We start from the raw sequence: 17226 nt of genomic DNA, 5'->3' as shown, positions 1-17226 counted from the left end.
TCAGAGTAAGACCCCTTTACCTGGTCCAATCGGGAGGGGATCTGTGCATGGATTCCCTGCTGATTGGAACGGAAGTCACTGCTGTGACATCTGTGACCGTCCATTGTTTTGTTCCATCTTGTGATGGAAGGAAAAAACTGAAATTACCAGACCTATTTAGAATGATGGGAATCGGATGTAAGCGGACTTCTGTCCTTTTACATCAGATTACCCCAAATCCGGCATGATCAGGTCCAAGGAAATAGAACTCTAATCTGTTTGTTTTTCTGGACCCGGCCAGAGCTGGGAGTAACCGGATGTAAACCATAGACTAACATTGGGCTTCCGATCAGGTCATCTTGAAAAAACCTGACAGGCAGGCCTGATCGGAAAGCACACGTGAAAGGGTCTAAGAGGTAAACTAAAGTTATTTTGTTGGTAGAAACATGTTCTGCATTCTACCACTATAAGGAAATAGAGGTTACCTCAATACACTTTCCCCAATCCAAACTGAATGATATTTCTTTAACAACAACTGGTAAGATCAACATATATAAACTTTGTCCTTACTTTGACATCATCTCAATAAGTTTTTTGCTTTATGTAAAATGAGTGAATTTATATAAAAGATGGACATGCACTGTTGCGCTGCATGACGGAATAAACGTCAGTCAAAGTACCGCAGCGCTGAATACTGAAAAATGGCCTGGCCAGGAAGGGGGTCTAAACACCTGGTCTTGAAGTGGTTAATGATTCAGTTTTTAATGCTAAGCGGACCCATACTATCTGCTTTCGTAATGCCGACCACGGACGTGGCAAAATGATTGAGATTATTGATCTTTCAACAGAAGGTTTTAGTCCCTTCTCTGTCTGTGTAGATCTTTTAAGTTTGCATCCACCTACCCCAATCAATTTTATGCATAACAATGTGTTCTAATTTGCTGTTTATTTTTGTACAAGATTAACATAATAATGATAACAGAAGGCATCTTCTTGCATTCAAGGAGACCCCATACTGCGTTCTTCCTTTTTAAAGGCAGGACAAAGCACAAGTTCATTTCCTGTATCAGCTGAAGTTGTTCTATGAACATAGATATGAAAAAAACAACTAAAACTATTATTATAAAACTCTAAATTTTTTACTTTTATTCATCTTGGACTTGAACCTCAGCTGGGTAAACAAACCGGAAACTCTGACTCATCTGTTCTCCGAATCCCTGCTTACAGCCCCAAGAAGTAAATGCTAAATTATGTATTGCAATTAATATAGTGAAGGATCTACATCAATTACATGATGAAGTACTATACCTAATAATGGTGTACTTTGTACTTTGTGTAAGCAAGGGGAGTCACATATAGATTTCCCCAACAACATTAAAACCGGTCCTCCAATGGAATCCCCCTCACTTCCCATCCCAAATAAGGAGTAAAAAAGGAAGGACTTTAGCTGATTACTCGCTTTCATCTTGGAGGGGGGCAAAAGACAGAGAGACAAAAGTTAAAGCCATACTCCAGAAAAAAAAAAAAAAGGAGCATTTACACACTGCACTAGTTTTGTAAATTATCATTTAAAAGTCGAGTATTAAGAATGAAGAGCTGCTGCAAAGCATCAGAATATTACCCTGCAGCATGCTGTCTTCTACCCATAACACTGTTTTTCAGGGCACTGTGACGAGTGAGGGATGTGGCGCAAGTGGTAAAGTGCTCCAGTTGCCCCACCCACCTCTCCTAACTACATATATATATATATATAGTGACAGGGTACACGATTCCTATGGGGCAGCGGATCCCTGGAATCCCGCAGATGCTGCAGTGCCGTCCGTCCGTTTTTTTACTACGGGCGGACGGCAAGAGGTTAAAGCAGACTTTTAATGCAATAAAGCTGCATTTATTGCCAAATACTGATTAAAGACCAGTGACTTTCCTACAATATATATCTTACTGTGCTTGATGCTGTGGAGCTGCACCGTGTCCTGCAACAAGCACTGACTCAAGCCTCCAATGCTAAATAGCAGTCCTAGCAACAGCTGACCTACAGAGTAGGGATGGGCTCGGGCGTGTACGCAGCTCTACGTGCCGAGCCCGCCAGGAAGCCGACAGCGTGTAGCGCCAATCAAAAGGTGCTGAGACATGTTCCCGGTCCGCAGTTGCAGAGATCGGGAAATGTCTCAGTGCCTGTGATTGGCGCTGTCAGCTTCCTGGCGGGCTTGGCAGGTGGAGCTGCGAACACGCCCGAGCCCATCACTACTAAGGCTGGGCACACACCTTACAACCATCGCAAGACTTTTGTCTTGCGATGGTTGTAAGGTACTTAAAAAAACGTACGATCTGCCTATGTTGCATAGGCAGATCGTACTTGCGATGATCGCAAGCCACGCCCCCCTGAGGGGCGGGCTTCCGATGACCGCAATGCCGAACGGGCAGTGTGCGCTTGCGCACACCGGCCCGTACGGCTGTTATCGTACGGACATGCCACAAACCCGCCGAACATCGTACGATGCTCGGCGGGTTTTCGAACATGTCCGTAAGTTTAAAGTCGTGCGACCTTACAGTAGTAGAGGTCGCACGGCTTCCACACACCTTACGATCATCGTACGATCGCGGGATTTCCCGCAATTATCGTACGATAATCGTAAGGTGTGTGGGGACCCAAACAATCATTCCACTTTCAGATGCTTTAGCATAGAGAAAAATATGGCAATCAAGCCATACCTTTCTAAACAAATATACATTATAAAAGGTATTTGCGATGGGCATCTTATTCCTGTTGACAATGACTGAAAATGAAAACCAAATTATAGCAGCTGAGCAGGTATGCAATAAACAGCATTGCAGGTGTATCCAGTATCTAAAACATGATACTTGTAGGTTTGTATCACTGACAGGCTTTTGGAGTTATTGGCCAAAACAGATTACTTTTTGTCTTAAAGCAAAAAGCAGACAGCGGTAAACAGCTATTGAGCTAGCTTATTTATTACTAAATGTGTTATCTTTCTGATGTTTAGGTTAATCCTTTCTCTATATATCACCACTAGAGTGACCCTGCATCCTAAGGAACTCACAATTAAGGCCAGTGGGTGTGTTTGATACATTTATGGTTAATTAAGACCAGTAAAGGTTTCTAAGAAGTGCTTATTTTCCAAAAACTAAAACTCCAAGACATGCTTGGTAGCATTGCTAGCAAAACATGGAGTGGATTTGTTCCTTTGCTCCAAATCATATGGAAACAGTAGTTAGTACAAGCAAAGAGGTGTGTTGGGCATGCAATGGTCAGTTGTGCCATGTAAAGCTTCAAAATAAAAAAAAATTAAATTAAAATACAAACAAATCCAACTCAGGATCCCATGCAGCTTTCCCCCAGTGGTGATTCTATTAATCTAACAGCAAACACAGAGCACAGCCAAGGTGAGGTGATAACAAAGGGATTACAGGGGACATTTATGAATTACATATCACCAGAAGGAACAGACATTTGTTATGGTAACTGGTGTAATCATTTATAGAGGAAAAATTATCATACAGTGTTACACATTCCAGTGGCACTTCCAAACTTTCCAGAAAGTATAAAAATGAAAGAGAAGGACAAAGTGGTCAATCAAATACACTTATTTACAACAGCCTGACCATGTTGGCACATTAGCATTTTAACACATATAGGATCAATCCACCCAAAGCTGATATTGTAGTCTTCATGGGCGACAGAAAAGCTGAACACACCTTTTTATACTTCAGGGCTCTGCTGGCATCTGAGTTCCCAGCTCCACCCATATGCCACAGAAAATAAAAGGGGTGCTCATTCACATTGCCAAATCTTATTAGGTGTGGAATGAGACTCTTCTATCTATCTCTAAAGCCAAGTAACTTTAAAGATAAGCTTGTAGGCTATTCAACTCACCAGCATTCACATGTAACTAAAATATCAGCTTTGAGTAGACTGACACTTTAAACAAAACCCATCAGTTTTATAAAGCAGGAGTAGCCAAATCAACACTGAGCAGTACACAGTCTGCTGGAAGCTATGATAGTATAATAAAAGTATCTGATTTTTGTCTAGGCTAATCATACCTATATGTACTGTGGCAATATAATGTGTCTACAGGCCAGGCAATGAGTGAGGATAAATTAATACACCAAAATAATTTTCAGGTCTTCACAAACAGTAAAAGACAAACTTAAGTTCACATAGATTATTGACAACTATAAAAACCTTGTGTTTTCAATTTTACAGAGAGGAAATTAAGTTTAATAGCACTGAACACTTTCAACAACTTTTCACTAGTGTGTGCCTTGGACTTGCCACAGTGTTTTCTGGTGGGCGTTATGATGCTCCACATAACGGATCCAGGGACATTCTAGTAAACACTTTCCCTAACACAACATGTGAAAAACGAATACGCTGGATGCAGTGTCCTAAAATAAATTATAATGGTATGTTGTTAATATGCTTTATGGTAATATGTTTCATTTAATAACACATCACCCATTCGTAAGAAACAAGGTGATGTACAATGGTTTCTAACATATTCTTAAATATGTGATAATGAGACCACCAACATGCTGCCACACAAACATGTTTACAGCTAAACTCCAGGGCAAACAGATAAATACACATTCGTGAACGATTTTACAGTAGGTGGCAAAGGAACGGTGCGCCTGGCGTGGGTGTTGTAATTTTTTCAACTCAGCAGTTTATGGTATTTTATAAGACTGGTAATGATTAAAATTTTCGTGTTTTATTAATCAAATTTTTTTTAATCGATTAATTTCAATTATAACGCACATACAGATCCAACTACATTGCACTATACACATACTACACAGCAATGAAGTAATAAAATGAACTCTGATCACACTAATCCAGCACGTTATTAATCTCACGTGCCCCACTCAGAATAATAACGTGCTGGATTAGTGTGATCCGAGTTCATTTTATATCTTCATTGCTGTGCTGTATGTGCCGTCACGGACATCGACGTCACCGGACTCCTCCCCCCTTCCCTTCGTTAGCCGACGGAGCCACTTGGGGAAGGGGGGGAGGAGTCCAGTGACGTTGATGTCCGTGACGTCACCAGATCGCCGACGGGACTCCCAGAAGCCGGCGGAGAAGTGAGTGTTTTCATTAGCGATCAAAATAATTGTAATCGATCAAAAAGTTTAACGATTAATCGAGAAATTAATCTTTAATTTCCACAGCCCTAGTATTTTACATTAGTGACAGTGTTAATAACCAAGAATTGTCATGTTATGTGAAAGATGTAAAAAAGTCCCGAAACACACTGTGACAGATCCAAGCATCAAACTAGAACACACTGGTGAAAATGTTTAAAGGAAACTTGTCATAGGAAAAACATGGAGGCTGCCATTAATGAAATCTACTCCTGAAAATGTTAGTTTCATGGCTGCCATGCTGATACTCTTGTTTTAGTACTTTGAACCAATGACCCTTAATTAAGCCGATAAGGACTTTTCACTGACTTTCTTAATCTGCACTCTTATTCCAGTTCAATGGCTCAAACTACTGAACCTACTGATCAGCATAAGAACTAAGCATCTAGCATTTTCAGATTGAAATGGTAGCAATCTTTTTCTCACGTCAAGTGTATGTAAAAGGGCAAAACATTTGTATTTTTTTGGATGGATTGGGAAAGGGTTAACCCCTCTGTCAGGTTTTTTTTTTGCCGTTAGCATCCATGCTGGGGGGATTCACCCTCTCTATTTGTCCTGGTGGCCAGTGTCATGGAACCATAACATAAGGGGAAATTCTACAATTTAGAATAGTCAGAGCATGAGATGAAGAGTAATTGATCCAATGGGTACAAATATTCTGGTGACAACTATCTTTGGTGAGAATTCCTCTAACTTGGGGGAGATTTTTCTTCCTGTTGCGTCTCCAAGACAGTAAGTCAACTGATTTCTTTCCAGCAGGACACAGCAACAAATAACCTTGGAGGGTTTTACCATTCCTTTATCTTTCCAAAACTAAAAGAAACGTTTTGACTCACCATACACTTTATTAGAAAGCACAATGTTTAGACCGCACTCCTGTAGGTCAGACACAACTCTGGAGATTAACTACTGGTGGTGTGCGAAACTCCTCATAACAGGGGGAGGGACCCTGTGCACTAATAAAAACAAACAAACAGACAATTCAGCGATTTTCGTTGCCAGCGAGACCATCGGACACCTCGAGACAGCAGCCCTACAGCATTGCCAGTATATACGGCATCGGGCGCTGCTCGCGGCTTCTCGCTCTCTCCCTCACATTCCCCCAATCCCAGCCATCGCGGCCCGGCCTGGCCAGCCGAGTACGTGAGCGGCTCCAATCTTGCAGATATGTTCTAAGACCAGCTCAACATTTGACAACTTGAGGGTTTTAGCCATTCAGCCCAGCCCCCGGTTTTAGCCACTCACCTCTCATCTGCCAGATAGAAGGACCTGACCATCACATCCTGAAGTGAAGATCTGGGCAGAGTCTCCCATATCCCAACTGTAAGTTTACATCCTTTCCATTCTAGAAGATTGTTTCTATGCTCTCAGTTGATACTAGCATTGCCCATAAAAGTTATTCCAGGTAGTAGCGCTCCTCCAAGAAGAGTCTGTCTGTTTGTTTGTCATACACTTTATTAGGTTAAACTTTCTAGTCAGACAGGTGCAAAAACACAACGTCTGACCCAGCCTAAAGTCACATCAGTACTGGCATGGTGCAATATGCATACTTAAGATTAATGAAGAAATTTAAATCTGGTCACTTGCATATTATCTAGAAATGTACAATTCTGCACTATATATTTGACATTTGTTGCTGAAAATAAGCCATTACTTTTGCTCCACCTACAACTCTATATAGAACACATACAAATAGAAATGACTTGTAGAACAGAAACATTTAACTCACCATCTTTGACTGCACAATTTAGCATAAGAGCCATATGGCAAAATATCAGTACTGTATACAGTTATTCAAAGATCTATTAAACATCCAATAATTTAGGTTTGGATTAAGTGTCATTAGGTGCCATCACTGCAAAACTGAACATACCTCCCCAGGGTCATTATAAAGACTAGCTACATTGAAGTTCCCCAATACTACCCTTCCTCCGCTGGCACTACGCCAGATGCTTTTCAAGTCAGTCACTGTAAATTCTTTGAATACATTGCCAACGCCAGCAAGTGAACCTGGGGAGGTAAGCATCATTGTGTGGTGATGGTGCCCTTACTACTCCCCAACCAAAGTAAAATATGTACATTAAACCTATGGAGGATGACGAGTTTAAGAAGGCAATTTCTTGTATCATCTGATGAAAGCCATGTAAGCCAGTCCCTGTGCTTAACCATTAACCACAGGCCTCGGTAAAGTTTTTGAACATATTTCATAACAGTCATCAGACCTGCTGACATAAGCACTTTCCATGCTGTTCATTTTCCATCAAATAATGTAGATGTAAGAAAAATAAGGCATAAAAAAGCAGTTCTTTGCATTCTTTAGCAAACCAAAAAACTATACAAAGCATCAAAAGTTTTAAAAAAAGATGCTGACAGAGTGATTGCTTCTAGATTATTTTCCAGCATGTTTTCCAATAGAACATGCTGAAGAGGAGCAACAAGGTAATGGTTTAGTTATGCAGGCTTACTTATAACGGTACATGTACTGATGATGAGAATAGTGAAATAACTGATAGCAAACAATCAGCTTTCAGTTTACTTTACTTAGAAAAGTGTACTGTAAAATGAGATTGGTTGTCATGTGTTAATAAGTCCAAAAGACTGCTATGTTTATTTATTTTGCCTTTTGAATAAAATAAAATAGTGATGGTTATTTATTAATTCATGGAACTACACATGCTCATAAGCCCCTGTGATATACCACTGTGCGTGAGCTCAATGACCTTTTGTACATAACTGCTGTAAATGAAAATCATCTTTATAAAAGAAAAAGTAAGAATAATGGTGCAGTCACTAAAAATTATACATTTGTACTTGTTCCAGATGCTTCTGGGGAAAAAAGAAACACAACAGGTTACATTTTCTAAAAATAAGTTGTTTCCAGTAGTACTGCCTACAGCCTCCTGGCTCAGAATGCCATGCTCTAAGGTCCCTTTCACACTACAGGTGCTCTGGCACTCCAGCTGTTGTGGAACTATAAGTCCTATAAAGGCATTGCAAGACTGACAGCTATGGGCATGACTTTCAGAGGCAGATGCATGTAGCTTGGTAGGATCTATAGTTTCACCACAGCTGTAGGGCCAAAGTTTGGCTACACCTGTGATAACACTTGGGAATATGCAGGAACTGATGGCGCTATATAAACTACCTGAAATAAATAAATACATAAACGTGAACACATGTATTCTGGTGTGTTGCAGAAACTTGATTACCCATTCAAGATGAATGGGCTGCCTTAACATGACACCCCTTAGCACATGCGTGTTAATCTACTGCAACAACGTTCATTCTGCCTACAGGGTCTGTTCCTGGGAGGCTGATTATTAATTTAGCTCAGTGCAGAGTGGTTTTCCCATCACCAGTCTGTACACTCTAGTGGTGGTGAGGACAACCTGTTAACACCAAAAATAGGTGCATACAGAGGGTTAGGCTATGTTTCTGGGAACAATATTTAGTAAAAGTTGCTTGTCATAATGGCATTTTTTATTGGCTTCAGGGCAAGTACAAATGTATAGTATTCATGTTGAACAGTTAAACTTTAATGCATTTATGTAGAATTGCTTTCTCTGTATTGTGTTTTCGCTCTACCAGCAATGTAAGATGATGATATTGCAGGAAGCTCTTCCATTCCCATTGTTTCACAAATAATTTGCACCATATTGAAGTGGAGGAGGGCCCTTGCGTGCACTGTACGAGGCTGCATTTGTACCAACGTGTGAATACATTGCATTGAAAACACCTTGGATGAATACGCTAATGTATTTTAATCGATCATCTTCAAATAAAGAAAAAAAGGATTTTGTGATAGAATCTGAATTGTGTCTCCCCTAACAAAGTGGAAGAAAATAGTGTGCAATAATCAACAGCCACCAGTCTGAAATCAAAATCCTTCCACTTGACTTTCACTTAAAGCTTTTTCTTTGTGTAATAGGGAAATACTACTATACATTAGAAAACCCCTGCACCAATAGGGAAGATAACATTTAACAAAGCAGTGCAAAATGCAATAGCAATTAGATATATGGGTAAATCACAGTGATCATGGCAACCAATCAGATTTCAGTAAAAAGTCAGTCAGATCCTAACTGCTTTTTGCAGCTCACTCCACTTTGGTCTATACAAATGAATAGGTCTACCTGAGAGTGTAAAGAATTTCTCAGATGTTAATAATGTTACGGGTACTCACAGTGAATTCTCCCGTCACAGCATCAAAGCCCACATGAATGGTGTGTTCAAAATCTGAAGGAAGGGAGATTTCTGGGCGTTCCTTTTCTTTCTTCTTGTTGGCTGGGGTCAAAGTTATAAAAAGTTAGTTAAACTGTACCTTTTACTATGTACACATATCATTTGGCTTTTTTAATAAGAGTTCTTAATCTTTGTAGATAATCTTTAGGTGCAGTACCCCATAGAAATGAAGCAGAATCCATTCTGTACTGTACTTACGTTGGTGAATTTGATTGATCACTAGGAGTTATAGTACTTTAGATAAGAACTCTAAAAGGAATAAAGTCAACATAACACATTGTGTTGTTTAACCAGTTGTAGGCACTGGATGTGCTACACATATAAAAATCGAACTACACAGGTCATATGTAGTACACCCTTTCCTTCTGCCCACTGCTGCTCCCCTCCTTGCACTTGTGCCAACAAGTGCAAGGAGGGGATATACTCGCCTGATCCTCAGTCCTGTGGGGTCTGGAATGCTAGAGCCGGACCCCACAGCAGGTGAGCCCTCACTGCCAAGGGAATGAGGATCAGGTGAGTAAAACTGCTTTGACTCCCCTAGACAAAACAAGCACTTAACCCTTGCAGTGCGGGGGTAGTTTTTAAAATTCCTCAAGTTCTTGCTGTGTGTGTCTCCAAAAACATACACACAAGGCAGCAAGGCAAGCGACTCTCCTACTACCCCCTGCTCCTCCCTTCTCCTTTCCCTAAGCTAGTAGAAGGACAGCTGCTGAAAGCTGTGCTATTCTTTGTGATCTTGTACTAAACAGGAAGTTCAAGGAAGTGGAGCTGAGAGGGTTGGAGCTGTTTGGAAACATGATGACTGCATGTGCTTGGGCAAAAATTTAAAGAAATGCTTTGCTGGGCAGTTTATATGTGTTTGATTTGGAACTCATTATTGAAAAGAAATTAAGAGTTTAATACTACTTTAAGCTTGTATTCAAGATATTAATAAATGTTTGCCTGTGCTCATTAACTTGACAGTCCTATCTCCATCCCCAGCCATCTGAATGGACAATGAAAGAGCAGCAATCCTGTTCCTTTCCCATTTCCAGTCCTGCTCCTCCCTTTCACAGTCTGAGTAGTTCTGTATATTGCAAGAGGTTGATTCAGGGGCGTAACAATAGCTATAGCCCATGCGGCTGCTTGGGGCCTGGGAGTGGAAGGGGGCCCCCATGAAGGATTGCTGAAGTGGCTGTTGACCCTGTAACTCCTTATGGCATTTCCAAGTAAGAAGAGTTGACATCAGATGTACAGGAAGAGACTATGCAGACAGTTCTCCTGCTACCTGTCCTTGATTTCCATTTTAAGGGTTTACCATGGGGCCCAATAAAATGTTTTGCTATGGGGCCCCATGATCTGTAGTTACGCCGCTGGGTTGATTCAAAGTCAAGTTTAGGTACTTACAACAGTGTGTGTGTGTGTGTGTGTCTTGGGATTCTACTATCCAATACAGCAGTAATCCCATAATCTTAAACCCTGGCGTACCAGACCTGCACTTGCCACTAATTTTTTTCTATGCAATTTCCCTGATTAGAAAGGAAAAAAAACAAAACGTTATTTTTTACTCTTGAACAATTGAAAAATCCAATTGTTTCTAAAAGCTCACATACACTATTTTCAAAGTTCCTTTTCTTTCTAGGTGTTGCAGCTTTAAGGACACCTCTAAATCCTGGGAACACTGACTTCACCACGCCGCTTCCCAGTGATCCGTAAATAACCCCCAGTTTAGTTGGAAAGACAATTCCAAGTCTATTTCCTCTGTGTTCCCGCACAGTCCCTTGGCACGTGCAGGCAGACTGAAATATAAGCTTTTCTAATGAAAAGCAGCCCAGTAACATTACACTTAATGGCAGATACCCCAAATTGCTAAAACATGTGGGTATGATTTACAAGATAACAAGTAACACTAAGAATACTGTGTTTCACTGCTTAGTCTGGAGCGATCAATGTTGAAGGCATTTCCTCTCTCAGAGTCTGTTACACATCATGGTAATTAAAGGTGCAGTCTCAGCCACTCAATTCAAAATAGATTTAAGACTTTCCCTTTTTTATTTTATCAGTGTGCTTTATTTCTTCAATTCTTACGAACATGACTCTACTTTTATGATCTCATTGGCTATACAGATATTTTTTTGTCTGGTCAGGACAAGAATATGCACATTTTATTAGGGCTGCGAAAAATAACGATTAATTCCTCAATTAATCGTAAATTTTTTTTGATCGATCAAAATTATTTTGATTGGTACTCACATCTCCGCCGGCTTCCGGGTCTTCCGTCGGAGATCCTGTGACGTCACGGACATCGACATCACCGGACTCCTCCCCCTTCCCCAAGTGGCTCCTTCGGCTAACGAAGGGAAGGGGGTAGGCAGAGCCATAGCTAGCTCCTTTTGCGCCCGAGGCAAGAACGGAAAATTGTGCCCCTCAACAGACGTGTGCGGTATGCGACGTCTTATGAAACTAATTAAAACATTTTTAGTTTCTGGGGAATTCGGGGGAAATATTGGGGGTCTAAACAGACCCCTGACATTTCCCTTTTTAAATAGAGATTGAGACAAGAGATTGAGGACACAGCAGAGTCCTCTGCCCATACAGGTGGGGAGAGCAGCAGGGATCCGAGGAGAAGAGGAGCCTCTGCCGCTCCTCTTCTCCCTGTTGAGCCGCGGCTGTGTTGGCCGCCTGGCGTCCCTGTTGCCAATGCCGCCCTGTGCTCGCCTTGGCAACCCCCTGGCTGCGCCCCCTCTCAGCTGCGCCTGAGGCGAGTTTTATTCCCTATGATATTTATTCCCTATGATATTTATAATGGATTGTGCTGATAGAGAATATCATATCTGGCATATGGCTGTAAGTAGCATAAATGTGGAAGCATTGGTTTGTAATGTGCCTGTATTAGCAGTGATCTCATGTAGTCTCATGTATTGTGTCTCCAGTCTATGACTGACCCCTGAAGCATGGCTTGTGTCCCCAACAATTCTTAAAGTATGTTTGCAGTCTCCGACCACCTTCTTCTGCACATCTAAAGTTTTACAGCTTGTTGTACCAATTAATTCACTGAATGAAAACGTGAGGAGCCACACTTGAGGCTCCCTTTATCAAATAAATTAACCACCAGCGTCCTACACGGTCTTCTTATCACATGCGATTTCCCTGTTGGTTGCATCACTTACAAATATCAACTCTTGTGATCCAACTTTTTTTGGTGCTATTATTGCTAGCTGATAAATATGCCAATGGCTCTACAAAGGTTCATGCTGGTTCCTCAATTGGACTGCTTAGTGCAATCAAGCTGTCAAAAATTTCCTGTGTAGCTTTGGCTTAGTGAGGTGACTGCTAGCAAGAAGGTAAATCTCTCAGCAGCAAGAGATTAAAATTGTCCATGTAGCTAAGCACTTCTAGTGCATGTGATTTGTGAAATTTTGCCTCATCTACAATCGTAAATTTGTTGCAGACCTTTGCAGAAGAGTCCAAGTTGGCTGCTTAGGACTGCAGGTGCATGGGTCGCAAATACACGTGAACTTTGCTAAATGAAAGGCAACCAGATTTACAATAAATATGCCTCTAATGCTGTCCCTAATTTGCCAGATAAATGCCCCTCTATTTGTCATAGTATCTGATTGAAACCACGTGATCCACCTATCATGTTGACTACTTGAAGGCAATTTCATCCAATAAGCGAATAACATCAAAGAGCATGGCACAGAGGACATATTGCCCTTGTCTAATGTCATACACTGATACTTTACTTTTATCCCCTCCTCCTGGGAAGATGGAGCGCAGCCTGGCTTTCTTGTTCTTTTCTTCGGGTGCCATTGGTAGTGGTTTTGAGCAGTGATTTAGTGCTGAAGAATCACGATTATTACTGTTCATTCTAAGAGGGGGGGCTGGAGGTTTCTCTTCAATATCCACACTATCGGACATCTTCAGCAGTCCTCACAGCCTTCTGTCAGATAAAAAAAAAGAAAAAAGAAAAAGAGAATTGAGCTTACAGCTAACACAAAGCAAAACATGTACAGTAAGTCCACTACATATGGACAAGTTCCGTTACGAGATTGTTCGTAACTCCAACAAAGTTAGCCTAGGTACCCAACTAACACAATTGGCTATATAGTACTGTACTGTAATTGGTTTAGAATACTTTTCACACAAATAATACATTAAAAAAAACATGATTTGAAATGTGAACGCACGTTTGCATATTCAAAAGTTTGCAACGTGAAGGTTCCTATGTAGAAGACTTACTGTATAAGCAAATATGGCTGTGCATTTTACATATATCGCCATACTACGAGTTAGTAAATATATCCTTAGAGCAAAGGAACAGGTATATTTTAATACCCAGTCCCACTCTGCTCAATTTAGTACCAACAGCTTTAGGAAATGCCAGTTACTTCTGGCTAAGGAGCAGAATGTCACTCACTTTATGTGACAGCAGATGGACACCTGGGAAATATAGGAGCATGCAGCGTGGGCTCAACTGAAACGTTGTGGACTTGGCATGTCGACTGTTGACTTGATACAACACAAGGAAAATCAGCACTATCACGTGGGCAGTTCTTTGCCCTGTGTAAGCTAGGACTCCAGTAGCTCGTATCTCACATGGGGCTTTCATTTCATTCCTGGCCACTGAATGGAGCTGCATGAGAGCAAAAGGAAGGTAGATACTGTGTAAGCTATTCAGGAGGACTGAGATAAAGTAGACCTGCTGCTTTGCCTTGCATAGTAACTTTAAATAAAGTCTGTTTTGACAGAAATACAGGGGCAGCCATTGCTACCCTTCTGTCCCCTCTAATACTGATAAATGCCTGTCTGTAAGGTTGACCCACTGGCTTTCCTATACTTTATAAGCAAATCAGGAAAGGCAGCAGACCTTATCTGTATACTTGGTCCATGACAGTGACATATAATACTAAAGCAAGAGGGGGGGCTGGTATGACATCCAGGCAACTAACATTTTCAAGAAGAGACGAAAGCAATAGCAGCCACAGCGTTCCTTTTATGACAGTGATTCTTTAAAGGAAATGTAGAATTCTTTTTTTTTAAATATATTAAACATATAAAGAAATTAGCAAGATATAAATCTCATTAATGTATGTTAATATTTTGAAAACCTTGGTTCTAAACTTGTATTATATATGAACATGGGGCAGCCAAATTTCTTAATTAAACATGCTCTTCTCCTGCTTGCAGTGCTACACAATGATTGTACTTTGCTGTTCCTTCTTACAATACAGGTATATGACTCGTGTTGCCCTGCCAATGGAGCGCAACTTGGGCTCCTTCTCATTGCTTCCATTGGCCATAATAATAACTATATTCCAGCAATGGCCTAGTCTCTGCCACGTTGTTGGACAACACTGGCAGCTTACGCCTCCCTGCTTGCCTCCTATTGGCTTGCATTCTGTCAGTGCCTGATTTAAACAAGCCCTGTGCCCAGGGCTTGTGGTAGGTTTATTCACCTACCTCACTAGCTGCCATTTGCCAGTACCATTTTTCTGATCTGTCTGCTGCCTGTACCAACACCTGCCTGTTGCACAGCCTAATCTCTGCCTGTTATTGACCACGTCTTCTGTCTGCTGCCCACATCAACCTTTGCCTGTTATTGACCAGGTGCTTGCTGCCTTGACTGACCCCTGCCTGCTATTGACCAGGCCTTCTGCCTGCTGCCTGGACTGACCTGTGCCTGTTATAGATCAAATATCATGCCTGCTGCCTGGACTGACCTCGCTGCACATCTTTCTGACTGCATCTGCTGTGGCACTAGTCTTAGCCTCTGCAGACCCCTGGAACTCTTTAGAACCACAAGTACCCCTTTTCATGTATCTTGTTCTGCCTCTTGTGCTATTTAGCCAAAGAATGTAGCAGTGTGTAATAAGTCCTAGGGGCAGCCAAGTACCACTAGGCCTACTTGTCTTAGGAGAACAGTGGCTGCTATAGGTGAAGCTACACTAGCCAGCTTTATTCTCTGACCTCTTGTACAGGAGTGAGCATTAAACAAACTAGTTAAAATGCCAGACACATGAAACATTACTTAAAAGTAAACAAACACAATATAAAACAACTAAAACATGTGCCAATTGGATCACAAAAACACACCTAGACTGCATTAAGGACACTGTTAGGACACCGACAGAACATGAACTACACAGAGTGGCTAATTTATTACAACTAGAGGAAAAAGAGTAAATGGAAATAGAAGGTAAAGCCTATCTGGCCACTAATGCCAGCAAATTCAGTATTTTCTCATTTTCTTTTAGTCTCTAAAGACATTTGGGTCATATTACGGTGACATAGAGCAAAAGAGCTGCAGGATAGCAGTATGGGAGCTGCCATTGTTGACCTGTTTTTGTAGGTGCAAGGTGTCAGGCTCCCATTTTAATCCATGCTCTACCACTCAGTGAGCCACTGACCTGGAACAAGCATACTCTATGAATATTAGGTGCCCTGATGTCTGATATGCACATGCTTGTTTCAGGTCAGTATTTCATCAAATGGTAATGGAAAAATAAGGATGACAGTCATATACCTTCAAAAAACAAGTCAGCAGATCCCATGTATCTATTCTTAAGAAAGCAAGAAGTTGCATTTAACTTTAACAAAAAACTACAAGAAGCGTTCCACTGTGTTTGCTGGAAAGTTTGTTTTTGATGCTCTTGGCCAGAAAAGCTTTTTATTCAATATATGGGCGTAGGAGTTTCCATTTCAAATTCCTGAATAAATAGTAACATAATAGTAATACTTAAACAATGCTCTGGTCCTGTTCACAGTGCAGACGGTAAAACTCTAGATCACAGCTTTTGGCCAAAACTGTAAAGGTTCTTCCTACAGTAGTGACATCACTGCATTTAAATTCACATTCTGTGATGAAGCGCGTGTGGCAGTCTATAAAAACAGATCATGCCTAACGCATTGAATTACTATCAAAACCTCATGCAACTTATTAAAACCCAAAGTTTGTTTAAAAGGAAGTCAGCTAGTCACATTTTAAAGCAACTTAAAAAAATCACAAAATAACTTAAATCAGGACTCCAGGTTTAACTCAACAACCCCACAAATCCCCCCTCCCCCCAACACACACTATCTATACTATCCATCTATCTTGCACATAGATACACATTTTTGTTATTTTTTTGCAAGGATCTTCTGGCTGATACAGTGATCACCGGTCCTTCTTCCCCCAACAGGTGTATCCATGACAGCCTGAACTCAGAGGAAGGTGTGTTGAATGATAACAGAGTGACAACATCTAGTGACATAAAAGGAACTACTGGAGGGGACAGCTCCGAAGTGCAAAAGGAGAATTGAAGCAAAAAATTGTTTTTTTTTTGTTTTGTTTCTTTAAACAATGCTGGCCCCTGGTTTATTCATTTAAAACATGGCATTGTACTTTAAAGCTTTTTTTTGTATAATAGCTTGCTTGAATGTATAAAGAAGAACAGAAATCTTAAATAACATGCTTTCCTACAGATAATCCTGCACCGGGTTCCTTCCTGTGATGACTATGTGATCAGAGTTTTAGGCTATTGGTTCCTTAAAATAAATTATTCAGCAGCTTTATGCAAGTTAAGAACATTTCTTATATCTGTATACACTTAGACTCACACACACACACACACACTATATTGGCTCCATATAAATAGTGGTCTGACTCATGGGCATCCGTTCTACACACCTATAGTCTCTTATAATCCCTCTCATCAATGCCACCTTCCCCAGTTCCCCCCTGATTGACAGGCTAAGCAGTTGTAAAAGGCATAGTTTAAGTCAGATATAAAACGCAACAACAAAGGATTCTCAGAGCAGTGCTGGTTTTCTAAAGAGAAAGCACAGCAGAAGTTGTCTCCTTTTAAGCATGCTCTC

At 40.9% G+C, this 17226-nt stretch overlaps 1 protein-coding gene across 2 annotated transcripts in view; it reads right to left on the bottom strand.

The window, feature by feature from the left end:
• LOC108796965 (serine/threonine-protein kinase PAK 3) overlaps positions 1 to 17226 on the bottom strand; it is a 92157-nt gene that overhangs the window by 38640 nt on the left and 36291 nt on the right. For both annotated transcript variants that reach the window (XM_018568533.1, XM_018568534.1), the window contains exons 2-3: positions 13113 to 13309; positions 9329 to 9429 (exon numbers count right to left, since the gene is read on the bottom strand). In XM_018568533.1, the coding sequence (XP_018424035.1) occupies positions 9329 to 9429; positions 13113 to 13287 (276 nt within the window). In that variant the 5' untranslated portion in view covers positions 13288 to 13309. The remainder of the gene's footprint in view (positions 1 to 9328; positions 9430 to 13112; positions 13310 to 17226) is intronic.

This window comes from Nanorana parkeri, unplaced genomic scaffold (genome assembly GCF_000935625.1).
Source record: "Nanorana parkeri isolate BGI_ZX_2015 unplaced genomic scaffold, ASM93562v1 scaffold1203, whole genome shotgun sequence".
Classification (NCBI taxonomy): domain Eukaryota; kingdom Metazoa; phylum Chordata; class Amphibia; order Anura; family Dicroglossidae; genus Nanorana; species Nanorana parkeri.
The sequence above is the reverse complement of the archived record's forward strand: the minus strand, read 5'-3'. Positions and strand labels throughout refer to the sequence as shown.